Source organism: Sabethes cyaneus, chromosome 3 (assembly GCF_943734655.1).
Source record: "Sabethes cyaneus chromosome 3, idSabCyanKW18_F2, whole genome shotgun sequence".
In the NCBI taxonomy this organism is placed as follows: domain Eukaryota; kingdom Metazoa; phylum Arthropoda; class Insecta; order Diptera; family Culicidae; genus Sabethes; species Sabethes cyaneus.
In genome coordinates this window covers 60,985,755-61,003,699 of record NC_071355.1, presented here as the reverse complement: position 1 = coordinate 61,003,699, position 17,945 = coordinate 60,985,755, and the positions used below count along the sequence as shown (strand labels likewise).

The window sequence follows — 17,945 nt, the reverse complement described above, 5'->3', positions numbered from 1 at the left end:
TAGCAGCAAATTAATTTAAGAAAAATTAAACTTGTTTGTTTATTCAACTAAAAATACCTACACAGGTTAGTTGACTTAATATTAAACTAGGGAAGCATTTATTCAACTTTAAATTTACTAAACGGTTCATAAACATTTTGCTTAGATACATTCTTTTTTTGAGATGAAGCATACATTTTGAACAATTGTCGATATTCAGTGAAATGATGTGATCGCTAGGCCAAATTCTAACTGGTTTTAGTGTTTAGATTGTTAAGTTTGTTAATATTGAATTGAATATATGACTTTAATCATAAATTCGAAGACGGGGTTATAAATTTTAAACCGGCCCTAAAGTTTTTGCTCATAATCCAGCTAGTGAATTCGTATCGAAAATCTGTTTGCACAATTTGCAATAATATAGCGTAAATGAACCAGATTAGTCAGGAAATTCAATTTGCCGGTTCGGTCGAAAAAAGATTACATTTCAACGCCGGTTTGTATGTACCTACGTCTCGGTATGCATGAACTTAACCTCCGAGTGCAAACCAGCCCCGGCTAGCTATAAATCATCAGCATTACGCATTGCATTGCACTGCTTTATGATCACCGGTAGCCGCATCAGTTTACTCTCAAACTGGCATTTCGATCGATTCGATTTGATTTTTTTCCCTGCAGCTCTAGAGGAACACATGAATAGAATAGACTTGTTGTCGTGTCACACGTAAAACCAAACACCGGATTGGTATCGGAACATTTTGATCGGCGGTTCAATTAAATAAGACCGAATGTGGTTATTGTGGTTTTCGTTCAAAAGCAAACATCGGTATGCGTACTTTGAATAAGTTTACCTGCACTCAATTCAATTGATTGGTTTTATATTGTGTCAACATCAAAGTAGTGAGAATGTGCTCTCAAAACTATATGATGTTATAAATTGATCATGCGATAACTGCCTAACTCTATTGCTATCTAAATAATTGAAAGATTTTAAATTCCTGCAAAAACAGTTTTTATCCACGCAATTTTTTTTACGTAGGACCACGCCTGGGTAACATTGAGCGCTTTATTATAGTCTGTTGATAGTTTTTATGGCCAAAATTAAATACCATAAGAAGAGTGACTGAATTTTTTGGAGCGTCTTAGTAGAATACGAAACCTGAAAAGAAAACTTTTCCAATTAAATTCTACTATTTTATATTTATTAGCGACGTATTTCGCCTAAGAATTGCAGGCTTCATCAGTATCTGTTTTCGAACTAAATTAGCCAAAGCAATTTCACAGTCCCGTAATAAAGCAAAGCAAAGCCTAGGTGCTACATTCCGTTATCGAAACTTGACCTTCTGTTTTTATACGACAGACTTCGCAGCCAACTATTAGAATACAGGTCAATTGCAGAGCCAGTTGCTATGATCCTTTGACTCTAACAGCCTCTCCCAGTCGAGATTCGAACATATGACGACTGGATTATTGGGCCAGTCGTCATATCTCGAGGCCAACTGGGAGACTCTTAATAGTCCCGTAATATTAATCTTTAATTTTTAATGCACATTATTTTTTATATCATAAGGGGCTGGTAGAGCACGTATCTGCGGCGTAAATTGAGCTGAACTAAACTGCTTATACTCGTAAATAGGCATTTTAATAAAAAGGGCATTTTTGTCTCGACTAGTTTTGATTGGAATGAAATTTTGGTGGATATGTTGGATACCACGCAAAAATTAATTTTTTGTTAAACATAATTTTTTTCGTCAAGAGAAACTTTTCATAAATCAAGTTCATTTTCAGAACAATGCACTGAAAGAAAAACTTTGTCATAACCATGATAAAAATCGTAAAATGTGCCTTTTCACAAATCAATCCGATTTGCCTTACTTTTTTAAGGATAGCTTAAATTATGCTCAAAAATATGATGAACATCGAACGAGAAAATGAATCTTACAGTCGAAGTAAACTGAAATGCATGTAATTAAATAGCCAAAACCGTTTTTAAAAATACATTTTTACAGCAAGCCAAATCGAACTATCTATTTATATAAGAGGCTTATGTCTGTACCGAAAATTAGGTCTCTGACAGGACGTCATAAGAGGCTTATCGGTAACTATAAACAGGTCCCTGACAGGACGTCATGCTTTCGTAGCAATGGGTTGTATTCTCAGTCACCTCACTGGTCGACTGCTGGACTGCTCGATTGCTCAACTGGTTGACTAGACTGCTCGACTGGACTGGTCGGTTAGATTGCTCGATTTAATTGCTCGACTGCTTAGCTGAACTGCTCGCTTGACTTGCTACTCGACCCGACTGCTCGACTTAACTGCACGATTGAACTGCTCGACTGGACTGTTCGACTCGACTGCTCGACTGGACTGCTTGACTGGACAACATGATTCATCTGCTCGACTTAACTATTCGACTTGACGCTCGACTGAACTGCTCGATTCAACTGCTTGATTCCACTGCTCGACTGGACTACTCGACTCAACTGGTCGACTCGACTGATCGAATGAACTGCTTGACTCAACTACTCGATTGGACTATTCGAATTGGCTGCTCGACTCAACTGCTCAACCCCATTACTCGATTCAACAGCTCGACTAGACTGCTCAACTCAGCCACTCAACCCGACTGCTCGACTGAACTACTTGACTTAACTGTTTGATTCGACAGCTCGATTTAACTGCTCGATTCAACTGCTCGACTGGACTACTCGACTGAACTGCTTGATTCAACTGTTCGACGTATTTGCTCGATTGAACCGCTTGACCCGACTGCTTGACTAAGCTGTTCGATTCGAGTGCTCGACTCAACTACTCGACTAGACTACTCGATTCAACTGCTTGACTGGACTACTGGACCTAACTGCTCGACTGGACTACTCGGCTCGACTGCTTGACTGAGCTGCTCAATTGGAACTACTCGACTCAACTGTTCGATTGGACTACTCGACTCAACTGCTCGACTCGACTGCTCGAATGAACTGCTCGACTCAACTGTTCGACTTACCCGCTTGACCCGACTGTTTGACTAAACCATTCGACTCAAGTGCTCGACTAGACTACTCGATCCAACTGCTTGACCGGACTACTCGACTTAACTGCTCGACTGGACTGCTTGATTGAACTGCTCGACTTGACTGCTCCACTCGACCACTCGATTTAACTGCTCGACTCGACTGCTCGACCGGACTGCATGACTGAACAGCTTGATTTAACTGCTCGATTTGACTGCTCGACTTGACTGTTCGACTCGACTGCTCGATCCGACTGCTTGACTCGATTGCCTGATTTGACTGCTCGACTCGTCTGCTCAACTCGCTTGCTTGTCGCGATGTCATATGGTCGGTATTAAACGGACCGGACCAAGTCACAAAATTTTAAAAAATGAGTTAATGATAGCAAACGATCAAGAATTTTCTAGCAACATTTTACCACAGACAAACAGACGAGACACTCACGTTAATTCCATCGTCCATTCAAAAACCACTTATTTTTCAAAAAAGCACCGCTGCGCTCGAGTGTTGCTTCGAGTTTCCAGTTTAATAACATACAAATGTAAAAAACCTACAGTATAAAACCCTGCAAATGTAAAAAAACCTACAGTACAAAACCCTGCAAATGCAAGCTACTCCGCAACATGCATAACAGAGAGCGCTAGTGTGCAAGCAAAATGTGCAGGACGATGGTTTTTGAAGAATTTTCTTCTATGTGTCATGTCAGTTCGTCAGTGATTTTACTCTAATCAGACTACATAAATGTTGCAAACAGCCAGAGTTAGAAGATGATTTCGAATGCAGCAAACTTCGAATGCATTTTTCTCGAAGTCAGAATTTTGCCACTCGGTTCTGTCTGACTTAACACCGACCATATGAATCGATTTGCGGCAGTCAATAGACGGTTCAGAGCCACTCACACTAAAGAGCCATATTGCCCGCCTATAGAATCAGATAATCAGGTGGAGATAATGTTTTTATTCAGTTAAATAAAATCCAACACGACCATAAAAACTATTTTTTTTTCAGTTTCAGAGTCATACTTTTTTATGTACAACAGCGTAGAGCTATATTATGCAATATAAGAACTCAAAGAACTAGTACAAAGATTAAACATCTTCGCAAACACTGGCCAACAGAATATATCCGCAGTTTTCTGAATTCTGAACAGACATTTATATTTTCCGGATCGTAAGAGTGTAATAAATAAGCCCACATGTATGCAACACACACTGCGATATTTTATATTGTAAAATAACACGTAATTTAATATGATTGGTGATGTTCCATTTATGTGTCATGAGCTGCTTATGAGTAGCTTTTCTAATTTTTCTCTAATCAACTTATCGGAACAAATTTATTTGGTTTTGTTGGTAGACACTGGCGTGCCCAGAAGTGGTGTCCCAGGCTTAGAAAACTAGTTTAGAAGCTGAAATCGCTGTTTTTTGGTAATATATGTTTTCTGCCGTAATAACTTGACTGATTACAAATATACCGGATTAGCTAAGCTGTAAAACGATTTCTAATGCTCATGCCGCGCCTCTTAGCACGCCAGTGTTGGTAGAAGCTTTTTACAACTTTTTTTTTTATAATGAAAGCATCTTTTTATTAAAGGAAAGGTCCCATTTTTGTCAAACTCTCTTATTTCTTTTACTTGTATCTCCGGAAATATTGGGTTTGTTTGAAACAAATATGCTTACATTTTCAAAGAACATTTCCTACGAAAACCGAAAAAATATTGTTTTTTTTCTGCAGTGCTGTCAAATATTCTTCAATTTCGATTTCAAAACTAAATTTATATTTTTCTCTCAATGATTACAATTTGATCTCCAAAATTCCAACCCCATCTTGTTCCCCAGATTTTTTTTTACATAAGGATCACTCGTTATGTCAAGGAGTTCCGTGCTGATTCTGTCATACAGCGTATTGAAGCAGGTAAATCTAAATTTCTCATGTAAATCAAAGAGTAGAATGAAGCAGTGAGTCTCTATGCATTGCAATCATACTTTGCGCTATTGTAAAGGCATGTATACAATATATATATATATATATATATATATATATATATATATATATATATATATATATATATATATATATAACAGTTTTTTGACAGTGTTGCCAGTTTTTCAGTTTTTCATATGATTTGTAACGCTAGTTACGGTTGAGTCATCTTACACGTTTGGCCCCACAGTTCCTGATGCGGTTAGGTTACGGAAACGAAACGTTTTTACCGAGATACCGCAAAATTTTTGCTAAAACAAATCTGTTTAACTGCAAAACTCCGAGCTCAGTAGAAATACCGAATCTTTGTGCTTCAGGAAGGTTTTACCAAGAAACTGCAAAAAAGAGCAATTTGTTTTACCGCGATGCCGGTAAACAACATTTTCTAAAGTAATAAGTGTGCGGTTAATATCAGTGTTATGGAAATAATCCCTGGCAGATTAACATCTATTTTCGCAAAATTATTGCACTGTTTCACTGGACAAGACTATCGTCATATGTTGCATTGACCCCGTAATTTTCCTGTACCCTAACAGCCGGCTGCGAAGTCTGTCGATAAAGAAGGGTAATGTCCAAAGACGGTATTAAACCCAAGGCTTTGCTTTTTGCTATACAACGACTCAAAACTACCCTTTGGTTTTTGGCGGCTGCTATCACCATCTACCAAATCGGCCGTAACACGTGCAGCAGCAATTTCAACAATACTATCAGAGGCAATTTCATCATTAAAGACGGATGTTAGGAAGCATCTGGCCATCTATGATCTAATGGTTTGAGCGATAACTCCTAATTCTAGAACTCTAAGTTCTTCTCCCGTTGGTATGGATCTTTATGGAGTGTATTTGGTCGCTGTTAATATCGGATTCACCCTCTTTGAAACGATTTAACCAATCACGACACGTTGTTTCACCTGGACCGGCATCTTTGTAAACATTTTGAAGCTCTTGATGTGCCTCAAAACCCGTTTTCTTCGAAAGAAAGAAGAAAATCTACACTAACCGCAAATGGCGATAATTTAGCATAAAATATAATGTTTTCATAAAGCTAAACACATACGACGCCACAACACAAAAACACCAATGTACCAAAACGATTTGTTTACCATATGTCTAAGCTTAGCTCATGATGTTATGAATATGTTGAAAATGGCCAGTACTTACTGCAGGAACCATTTGTTGACAAACAACGGGAACTTAATTGCGCATTTAATATTATTACTTAGAATCGAAAACTTACTGTTTAACCGAGTCAGAAACAAAATAACTAACACGCAACAAGTGCTTTGTTTTTCAAGGGCCTTTCAACTAATAATTGAGTTCGTTAACTATTCACTGCATGCAGTAGACAGAAGAAACTATTATACTCTATACCGCAAGCAGTGTAGCATTCGACAGTGTTGGTAAACTTATGCCACTATTTAAACTACTACAAGAGGGAATTGAACCAGCTTTCCCGGTGCTCCCGGATGAAATCTTACCTGACGAATCGTCAGCAAATTGTGACTTATGAGTAAGATTAAATGGAGGAAAGGACTTGATGCTGTCCTATAAAAGTGACATCCAGAATCCCTCAAGTTTAGGACTTCTTTTGTTTACTTTATTGGTGAACGACTTTTATTTTATACGATATTAAATAACAAACATAGAAATTTAGGTTAATATACGGCTAGGTTATGAAGTACTTTTTAGAAATAATTTACAAAGGAAAACGTAGAATGTTTGAGCAAGAAATAGAAGTTTTCTGTATTTGGTGCAACACAGCCTTTCTTCTACCAAATGTTCAGAAACGTAGAACGAGTAAAAATGTTTGAAAAAATTTTGGGGCTATTTTGCTAGAATCCAATGAATCAAATGAATTAAAGAAATTAAAGAGACGGTTGCGGAATGCATGCAGTTCGACGAATAAAAATTAATCTATCCCCTGCGCCCAAGTTTTGTTTGTCTCCTGTTCACCTTTACGATAAAATGATTTCCAGGTATATTCAACAGAACTGTCCCCGGGGATTCTATTCGCTTCGTTCTTCGTCAGGTCTACATTTATCAGAAAGTTAAACTCTTTCTATGTAGGTACGGTAAGTATTACTAGAATTTAACTTGTCAGACAAATACAAATTTTGTTATAGAGCAAATAGTTTCGACTGAGCTCTACTTCTGTGAAACAATGTGCCCAATTATTTAATAGAACTGAATGTACCGCCTATCTTAATCAAACAATTTACGTGGCAGATAATCTGCATTGTAGACTTTCTGCAAAATGAAAATTTACATATGAAACAGCAAACGACCACCGATTATTATTGCTATCTAGCGTGTTACCGCTCGGCTCTAGCCTAATTAGCAGCGGCCATCCTTGCATGAAGTTTTTTCCTTGAAGTTGACATCATCTACTTGTCCTCTCGAGCAGCCACCGCTCGCTACCGTTCCTGCCTGGCTATCATTATAGTATTGATGGTCGGTCTCGGCTCGCAAGCAAATTGGATATATGCATTAGTTGATGAGTCAAAGGAAGACGGAGCGTGTATATCGTTAGTGAATTTGTGGACATTACGGGTAGTTGCTACGATGCTAAACCAAACGGATCCCCGGAAGGTCGAATTATTTATTTTCCAACAAAATAAGGCACAAAAGGCAACAGCTGATACGAGAGTAGAATATATCAGAAAAATCGTAAATAAAATCCAGCTTAGTTTAATATTTAAGTCATCCTACCAAATAGTGAATAGTTCGTACCGATATGAGTAGTAGAAAAAACTGCGAGAAAAACAATATACTCGGTGTTAAGTAGTGCGAAGCAGAAAAAAATGGCATAATACAAAATCAATAAACACGAAACCAGCGGGGAACACAAACGGGCGCCCCTGTGTGTATGAACATAAATATGGTCACACAATGTAAGGTTGTAGATTGTTGAACAGCAATGCCAGCAAGAAAACCTCTGGCCATTCAGTGTTGACAGTCGTTGTTTTACCTACCTACCTGTTACTGATGAGACGTCTATCAGTCGCAACGATTTTGGGTGGTAACGATTGGGTGGTCGGAACTGGGCGCAACTAGACTGTCAGCTTCCGTCGAGGCGACTTGGTTTACGTTTTGTTGATATCCTAGCAGTTTTCGTTCGATGCGATTTACAAAACACACAGTGTGTGTTCCTTTTTATTTTCCATTAGGAGTCATGTATTTAGAGTATGTTTCACTGAACTACAATTACCTCTTCTACCAACACACTAACGTGGAAAATTGGTCACACAAGCACTGCCAAGCCAACAGCTGTGTATATCCTTAGTGTACTAATACTACTCCAAGCGAAAAGCTCCTCGTCGTTGTACACACTTGTAAAATCGCGATGTTCGTAATAGACGTAGCTGGACTAAGCGGCTCCTTGTCAGAAGTGGGGTTCCTTTTACGATTTTCACCAGCACTAACACATACACCGTGTGATTATTGTCCACAAGTTGAGGAAAAACGGCAAGCAGTAAACGAAACAGGAAGAAAACTGTATTGCATCAAATTTTTCGCTTTGTTTTAAGCTGGTACCACTTTGTCGCACCGATTCTATGCTTGGCTTTTTGCAAGATCACTTGCCTCTGGGGATAGTTGGAGCTTTACATTTTAACTTATGTACAGCTTTATTTGCTCCGATAATCTTTTCACTTACCAGTAGAAAAACTATTTAAAATGGTAAAAATTACCGAAATAAAACAAAACCTCATCGGTAAAACTTAGTTGCGGAAATCCTCATGGCATAGCGAGTTCTATATAAAATCAACACATTATTTCGACGGTTGTAAATTATCTGTTTTTCGCGTTGCCTGCATTCCTCGCATGACTTTTATTCACACTCGACTTTTTTTTCTGTGCTTAGACCGCACAAGTCAGCATCACCCCACGCGATGTTCAATATTTACCAACACATCATATTTCAGTTTATTGAACCGATAACAGAAATCTATAACCCGAGACCATCGGAAAACAGCGAACTATCCGAAACCGCGCGCGTTTCGGCGATTTTCAACAGAGAACTCTAGGAGTTGCTACGAGCTGGCTACGCACTACACTATAGCAACCGCCTACGAGACGCCTTGACTATGCGAAAACGACGATGTGCATGGAACGAAATTCTGACACGAACTGCGTTCACATTCCCAAAGATTTTCCTCTATAATGGAGTAGTTCCGTCCCATCTCGCCACCCATTACGATGTTGGTGCGCGCTGGTTGTCACTCCGCACGGCGAGTAGTGGGTTGGGTACCTACATATAATATTTGCTTGCAACAGAGAGGGAGAGCGAATTGGAGAATGATAATCCACGGTCGCCGCACATGCGGCCGTATGATGATAATACGTAGAATACTGAGAGTGGAAAATTTGTTTATTCGAGAATTGCAGTGTTGCCGATGGTTAAAAGTTGCCGTTATTAACGGGTTTATTACAGTAATTCGCCGAGAAACGTGGTGGTTAAGGCTGGTCACCGGAAAAATCGCGAAGAGAGATGAGCTGGGGCTCAAAATATTAGGTTCGATTCCTAATCATGTCCAGATAATTTTCGGGTTGGAAACGTTTTGGACTAGCCTTGGACATTTTTTGAAATTTTGATATTCACTTGAAAGTTTGATATGTCTGTATTAGAAGCCAGTTCGCTATTTGTTTTTATCACGTGGCTACATTGTTATATCATAAATATCTAAATTAGATAAATCGTCCCGCTCAAACCGTTGTAGGGGTATGAGGTGGGACCATCATCATCATCATCATTTATTAAAAAAAGATGAAAGACACCCACCGTTTCATTCGCGATGTACTGTTTACCATGCGTCTACATCTGGTGGAAATAAAATCACATTCTAATTTTTTGCATATTTTTCTCTATTATATTTAAGATGATTTGCACGGTTTGGCACTATTTCGCTCATTTGCTAACTAGCGACGCTAAACCGGAATTAGTGTTCTCGCTAAATTTTGAATACGTTATTATACAAACTTCACCTTACCACCTATAGGTGCCTATAGAGTAAGGAGGGGTAAAAGTGCGATTCAATGATTTATCAGTACAGATTCCGAGTAAATTGACTACATTAGCATGAATGGATAACTACTTTGACAGCTTGAATCTATCATAAACATTTGTTGTTTACGAAGCATAGTTGCTAAGTTATGTGTAAATACTATTTTCGAGCGTTTTTGATGTAATATTACTGTAGCAGCGTTTTACATCACTCACATATCTGTTTTGAAAATGTGGTGAGAAGAATTTACAAAATATATTTCGCTCTTCCATAATTTCATAAAACCCCGTCAACCACCTCCTCTTCCTCTTCTGTTGGGTACTCTCACCACTGGGTCCATTATTTTGAACTATTGTGGTATGCCCCATTGTTTCTTTTGCTGTACGCTTCAGGCTTACCTATCACTTATTGAGGAAGTGGTAGGCTGGTAGCTGGAGCGAGACAGGTGCCAATCAGGGATGACTTGGTTTATAAACCTTATAATCCTGGTCGGCGACGCAAACCAGATCTCCCTAGGCTCTAGTAGGGCCTTTTTGAGATACTGCAGTCTGCGTCCTATTAGTGCTCCACAATTGCAAAGTAAGTGTTCCGAGGTTTCGCTCTCGGTATTACACAGGCGACAAATATCATCTTGCATATTTACTCGGGCAATGTCCTGTCACCATACCGGTAAACGTGCTAAGATCTCTCTTATTGAGACTCAGCAGCTTCTGAGTAACCTTAATACTAGGCATTATAAATTTCTTTGATTGTTTGAGCGACTGTACGGCCATCCAATTGGCCATAATCATTCGGCTCTCCCATTGTTTCAGCCCACTCTTCATCACACAGTCCGGGATACCGCAGAATGGATTAGATGGACAGGTAGAAGTTTCAGGATACTCAAGTGTCCGATTTTATCCCCGTCGAGCATTGTTTTCCATCGTTTAAGTGTTAGGGCGCTTTTCTTAGCCTCTAACTGAACGTGTTGATTCAGAGGTAGCAGGTGGAGAATAGCTTCTAGAGCCTTCGAAGGTGTGCTTTCCATTGCTCCGGTTATGGCCATGCATGCAAATCGTTGAAGTTTGTTCAACTTTTTGATAGCCGTGGCTTCTGAAGTTTTTGACCACCATACTAATGAAGCATAAGCTATCCTAGGGCTCACAATGGCGGTGTAGACCCACAACACCATTTTTGGTTTGAGGCCCCATGTTTTTCCCACCATTTTTGAACATACCCATAGGGCAGTGTTTGCCTTGCTGATTATTGAATCTAAGTGTGCGTTCCAAGATAATTTAGCGTCTAGGATTATTCCCAGATATTTAACTGAGACGCTACATTAAATTTCTTCTTCCCTAAGGTGCAGAGACTGTAACTTCAGTTTCCTCTTCCTAGTGAAAGGAACAATTGTTGTTTTTGAAGGATTAATGCCCAGGCCTTCTTTACTACACCAAGATAGTGTGAGGTTCAAGGCCCTTTGCATTCTATCCGATATCACGTCGTCGAATTTTCCACGAACCATGACGACTAAATCATCAGCAAAACCCACAACTTCGAACCCTTTTGCCTCTAAGCTTCTCAGAAGATCATCAACTACCAATGACCAAAGAAGGGGTGAAAGAACCCCTCCTTGTGGGCAACCTTTGGTTGCAGTCACCGTTGTTGACAGCCCTCCTAGCTCCGAGGTGATTTGCCTATGTGTGAGCATACTGTGGATCCATTCGACTATACAGTTATCAAACTGTCTTTTCTTCATCGAATTTGCCATTGATAAATAAGAAGTATTATCAAAGGCCCCTTCGATGTTGAGAAACGCGCCTAATGCTGTTTCTTTCGATGAAAGAGACTTTTCAATTTTTGTCACGAGCGTGTGTAGTGCTGTAATTGTAGATTTCCCAGCTTGGTAAGCAAACTGGTGTTTCGATAGTGGATATCTAATCATGTATTTAGACTTAATGTATTCATATAATACCTTTTCCATAATTTTCAACAACACTGATGATAAACTAATTAGTCTGAAGGCTTTTGGATGTGATTTGTCACGTTTTCCTGGTTTTGGTATAAATACAACTTTTACCAGTCTCCATGTAGACGGAATATGATTTAGAATCAGACTTGCCTTAAAAATCTCGATTAGAGATGGAATTAGCGCTGATTCTCCATTTTGAATCTGCGCTGGGAAAATTCCATCTGCTCCTGCCGATTTATAAGGTTGAAAGGATCTCACTGCGTTTTCCATCCTAGCCTTAGTGAAAGCCATCCCTGCGATTCTGGTTGCAATCTCTTTTGTTCTCTCAGATCCCGAAGAGTTTTTTTTGAGAACATCCTGTGTCACAATCAGAGTCCAAGCTGGCAGCAGCATGAACTGAGGAAGATCCCGCAAAGTGAGTCCCCATCATCAAGTCTAGTACTTCAGTCGGAGATTTTGTGAACGAACCGCAATCTTTCTTGAGAGTACCGAGTCCGTTCGAATGATCCTTAGCAAGAGTCTTGTTAAGTCTTGCCACAATTGGAGTACTTTCAATGCTTTCACAATTGTGTACCCAAGATTTCCTTTTTGATCGTCTTAGTTCTTTGCTATATTCGGTTAGAGCTCTCCTATATTGAGTCCAGTCCGAAGTAATCTTTGCTCTATTGAACAGTTTTCGCGCCATTTTGCGAGGCCGTTCGAGCCTTCTGTTAATGCCACTAGGGAACATTCCTAGTTGAAGTAACCCTTTTAAGTGGACAATTACTGTTATAAGTAGAGACTATCGTTTGGCCTTTGAGGCTGACTCAAGTTGTTGAACCGACCTAATTCTTGTAGTGAGGTTTTTCGATTGGAGCTCAAGCGCATACTGATCCCAGTTGGTTTTCCTTTCGTTATGCGACCTGTGACACTAGGCCACCCACCCATTCGAAAATAATGTGCCTGTGATCAGACAGCGATGCTTCGTCCGACACGTGCCAGTTCTGTATTTTCTCCGAAATTACTGGACTGCACAGGGTCAGGTCCAAGACTTCCTCCCTGATAGCATTTATGAATGTTGGTTCATTGCCTATTTTAGCAATATCGATATTGTTTGACGAGAGAAATTCTAAAAGGCACTCACCTCGATTGTTGATGTCAGTACTTCCCCACAGAGTGTGATGAGCGTTGGCATCACACCCGATGATAAAGTCTTTGTTGACTTCTCTGCAGTATTTTACAAACGCCGCAACCTCTTGAGTGGGAGCCTCAGGACAATCACCAGGAAAATAGGCCGATGCTATGATAATATCGGATTTTCCCCTGGCGGTTGGTACCTCAGCTCTGATCGCGACGATGTCTCGTTTAATGAACTCTGTAATGGGAAAACAATTAATATTTGCATTAACCAGGACAGCAGCTCTCGGAGAGTCATGCTTGTCATCATAGTTTAACTTACATGTTCTTGTTTGAATACCTTGTATTCTTTCTTTGTAGACCCAGGGCTCTTGAATCAAGGCCAGGTCCACAGCATCTTTGATAAACCTCCTGAAAAGTATGCCCGATGCAGCTTTCGCATGATGGAGGTTTATCTGCAGAACCCTGCTGTTCTGCATTTTTGTGAAATCGAGGGGGGGGGGGGGGGCTGGCTTCGAGTGGTTTCGCTTTTTCCACGGATCTTACAGGAGTTTCCTGGACCACTATTTTGGTTCTACTCGGCCCTAGCACCGCCATACTGTCAAAATCCATGGGCATGGGAGACTCACCTCGATGAGTCTTCTCTTTACCAGAATCACTGTTGGGAGCCATTTGAGCGTTCTGTGGAACCTCCTGTTTGGTTCCACTAGCTTCATGGATCCCCTGGTTGTCAGGATCCGCATGTTTCCCATTCGGATTAGTTCGCTGCAGAATTCGCCATTTATCAGTAACTAGATTCTCATTCTGACTCTCTATGAGTCTTCTGATTCTTTCGTTATCGAATGACGCGCTTTGTGGGAAGAAAGCATGATAGATTTCTGGACGCGGAATGTTCTTTGCATCCAGAGCAACGAGTCTTGATCCTTCTCATAGTGATAAGCCAGGAACCACTTCCTTTAACCACTCCGAAGTTTCCTGGTCTTTACAAGAAAGAACCAGGTACCCGGACTTATACGAGCAGTTAAAGAACTTAGGTTTAACCTGCTCGTTACGTTGTTGCCTGTTGGATAAGGCTGAATTGCAAGAGCAATTACTGTTTACGGGTTGGTTTAAGGCGATCAAAGCTGCATAAAGTAAGCACTTAAATGGTGTTTGAATAAGCGATGTTTAAGCTACTTTAAGTGTTTCAAACCAGTTCTCTCCCAAAAACTGACAAACAAGAGCAATAGCGGATTGTTCTGCTAAATAATCTGTTTCTAAACAGCCATCAACATCAAACCTTTTTACGGCTGCCTAAAAGTTTTAAAGTGTAGGGTGGAAGCTTTCATTAGGCTCACAGCTTTCAAACTACTTTAAGGCTGCTTAAGGGTGTTAAAGTGGCTTTACAAATGTCTACCAATTTTTCTTTCGGCTCACAGCACACATGTCAGATCATGGAATTTCGCAATTCGGCTGACAGCAAAAGTTTGTCAGTTATCGACATTATCGACTGCATCACGCTAGGCGGGCTAGGCTTCAGGTGTAAAGATATTCTCACTGTCTGTTCTGCAGATGCAAATGGGGCGGATTATACGGTGAGTGCTTAGGAATCAAAAGATGGCGGGTTCAATTTCCGGAAGAAAGACATGCATTTTAATTTTTAGCTAGCTTACTTAGACGAATTAAAGTTATTCAAAATTAAAAAATATCGCGTTCACGGCAGAATAAAAATGTCGCGTTCCATTTTTTTTTAATTTCAAAATAGATTTTGTTGGCTGCATAAAAGTTGATGAAGCGTTTATTAAGCGAATGGAAAAGCAGATTACAAAACTATTTCTCGTTCTAAAAATAGAATTGACAGCATTGCGCAGATTGGCTATTTAAAAGCGCAAAAAAGTTTCTATTAAGCTTCATTGCAGCCTCGAAAGCAGCTATTAATTAGCCTGAAGCTTGATAAAATCATCAGATTTAGATGTTTAAGAGCTGAAAAAAGGTTTTTATTTCTAAACCTAAGCCATAGATCAGCCACAGGTTGAATGAAATCAGCTATAAAAGCGTTTGATCAGTCTGAAATTGTTACTTGGGATTCATATTCCGGTGAAATAAACTGAATTTTGCACAAATCTGTCTCCCGTACCTTTGTACATCGTTCTGCTGTTTGACATAAGCGATCGCTCGCTTGTAGCAAGTGGTCGTTTGCTTGCAAGTTCTTGTGAGTCAAAAAAGTATAATCAATATATAGGTATAGAATGCCAGTGTCGCTGGTGGTTCATGGATATTTTGGTGGCAAACATGTTGCTGGTTCGTGTCTTGGATACGGGAACAACATTGTCAAATTGCCCAATAGAAAATTTTCCTGCCGACGAAATGCCACGAAATGACCCAGTCGAGTCGAGATTTATCATATACGTGATTTACGGAAATGCAGGAAGGATTTTTTATTGGGTTGCCTTTTCAGTTTGAGAATCAGATTCCCGTTTCGAATCGAGCACTCACACATATGCGCTTACAATGTAAATACATAATTTTCAAATGTATGATGTTTATCACGAGCACTGCAGCGTCGCTGGCATTCTATATATATTGATTCTACTGTCAAAAATGAAACGCCCGTGTCACGTCAGTTCGTCAGTGGTAGAACTATGAAGCACTGACGAACTGACATGACACATAGAAGAAAATCCTTTAAAAACCATCGTCCTACGCATTTTTCTGGCACACTAGCATCCTCTGTTATGCATTTTGCGGAATAGCTTGCATTTGCAGGGTTTTATGCTGTAGGGTTTTTAACAATAGTATGGTTTTATACTGAAAACTCGAAGCAACACTCGCGCACCGCGGTGTGGTCATGTTGCGAAACATGCTTTTTTGAAAAATAAGTAGTTTTTGATAGGACGATGAAATTAACGCGATTGTCTCGTCTGTTTGTCTGTGTATGAAGCGTACGTGAGCGAAGTTGCCAAAAGCATATACAGTGGACCCCCGTTCGTTTGAACGATGCCTCATGCAAACTAACGGGGTTACTTTTTAATTTGAACAACTGGTAACCCGAAATATGCTGAAACCTGTGTGAACTGGCCGCCCTACTCTTTGTTATTGTTTTGGTGGTTTGTTTTAGTTGGCAGTTGCAAGTGCGAATATTGCATTTTCTGATCGGATTTCTATCTTAATCGTTAGGAAAACGAAATGTAAAACCGATTAAACTCGCTAGGTCAGTATAAACAAATCGTGTTTATGTGCATTGTCTGCATAAACAAATGATGTCATTTTGAGAATGACATTTGAACCATTTTTAATTTGCACGTCGTGCAAACCAACGGGGTTCAAATTAAAAAGTGTTCAGATTAAAAATGGTCAAACGAACGGGGGTCCACGGTATAAACGTTTTTGAAAAGTGTGTATTTACCCACTAACCGAAATTACGCGCGCGGAAAGGTGGATACCGCACTTCCCACTAAACAGGACTCCGCAGTTTGAAAGTGCGACTGCACAAAACTGCGACAAACTAAAATCACTGTAGTATGAGAGATCAAAAATAAATAAATAGTCCAGATTTAGCACAATAACAGTAAAACCATTTTAAAGAAATTATCACATACCTGCTGATTCTCAATGTACTTTAAACGTTAACTATCCGGAAATGTTTGGCAGCTCTGCTCGTAAGTCCCTGTTTTGTTTTTTGTTATTGGCCTTGCCAGCGTTGAAAGAGATTTCGTAGGCTGCTCGCACTTACAGGAAATCTCGTGCCGAACTGTCAACGCGTGAGTGTTGACAAAAGCAAAAATACTTCCCTTTCTTTTTTTCTCACGCAAAACCCTGAACAATATCAGCAACGCTGGCAAGGCCAATGAGTTATGACATGAGGAGGTGACAGCAAAATCTTACTGCAGAAAGAATTAAACGTTGTTTTGTTGTGTAACCGGGTAGTATGATTGATTTGTCGAAATAGCGTTTTCCGGATATAAATAGGATATATCTAGCTAAAAACCATGATATGTCAACGTTCTTTTGGAGGTAAATGATTGATATCATTTAAATTTCCGTCAATCTAAACCGTTCCGTTTTCAGCTATCTTAAATTTAACACGGAGGTTTTCAAACATTGCGCTGCAAGCCAAACCCGCAGAATGCAATCCTTTATTAGCTAAAATGCAGGTGGCAACGCCACCGGCAGTTGCAACGGCACTGCAACCAAAATTAATGTTTCTACCTCGTGAAATTTCGCTCGACATCGGATATTCCCCAATAGTAAACCCGGCGCTTCCACGGAAGGAAATAATCGACATGCCCCGCAGCAAGCGGATCATCGAAAATCCAAATCCATTTGGCATTTTGGAAATCGGTGAAAAACCTTTAACTACAAATTCAGGCCTAGAGCTCCCAACCGGTCACAATCGAACGACGGACGACAGCGGTATCCAGGCAGCTCGTCTCATCGTCATTCGACGTCGCAAAATGCGAAAGCATAAGCTAAGAAAACTTCGCAAAAAGATGAAGTTCGAGTGGGCTAAGGTAACATTCTCATCTGAAATTTGAAGTGTCTTTTGGTTAATACTTTTTGAAAAAAATTACAGGTTCGACAACGTCGTGAGCTGCGAAAGGAGAAAGCTTTTCAGGCAGAACTCATCGGTCAAATAAAGGCAGCGGAGAAGTTTTCCGCTGAAATGTACGTTGCCGAAAAGCTGCGACAGGCGACCGAAACTCCGATTCCCCGCTTCTGGAAGGGAAAACGCCTGCCGCAGTTTATCATTAAGCAAAAGATGGGAATCGAATGAAATACGTATAGGTAGTTTAAATGCTGTAATAAATGTTCTACCAACTGTCGGCTTGAGTAAAGGAGTGTGATTTTTAGGTTTGAAATTTGAAAAATTCATTAACATTAACTCCTGAAAATTAATTTCATGTAAAAATTCAACAACATGAGCTTA

The 17,945-nt window shown here is 39.9% G+C and overlaps 2 protein-coding genes across 3 annotated transcripts in view; one reads left to right on the top strand and one right to left on the bottom strand.

The window, feature by feature from the left end:
- The window catches only part of LOC128741523 (uncharacterized), a 97,367-nt gene extending 88,326 nt beyond the window's left edge, over window positions 1–9,041 (bottom strand). Inside the window, exon 1 of one of the 2 annotated variants that reach the window (XM_053837399.1) lies at window positions 7,945–9,041. The gene's annotated coding sequence lies outside the window, so the exon portion shown is untranslated. The remainder of the gene's footprint in view (window positions 1–7,944) is intronic. The other variant, XM_053837398.1, reaches the window with a different exon arrangement.
- A 7,860-nt stretch (window positions 9,042–16,901) lies between these two features.
- LOC128743647 (uncharacterized) lies at window positions 16,902–17,851 on the top strand. The gene is made up of 3 exons (XM_053840264.1): window positions 16,902–17,032; window positions 17,087–17,529; window positions 17,592–17,851. Exons 1-3 carry the CDS (start codon window positions 17,008–17,010, stop codon window positions 17,790–17,792), a joined length of 669 nt encoding a protein of 222 aa, XP_053696239.1. The 5' UTR covers window positions 16,902–17,007; the 3' UTR covers window positions 17,793–17,851.
- The last annotated feature ends 94 nt before the right edge of the window (window positions 17,852–17,945 follow it).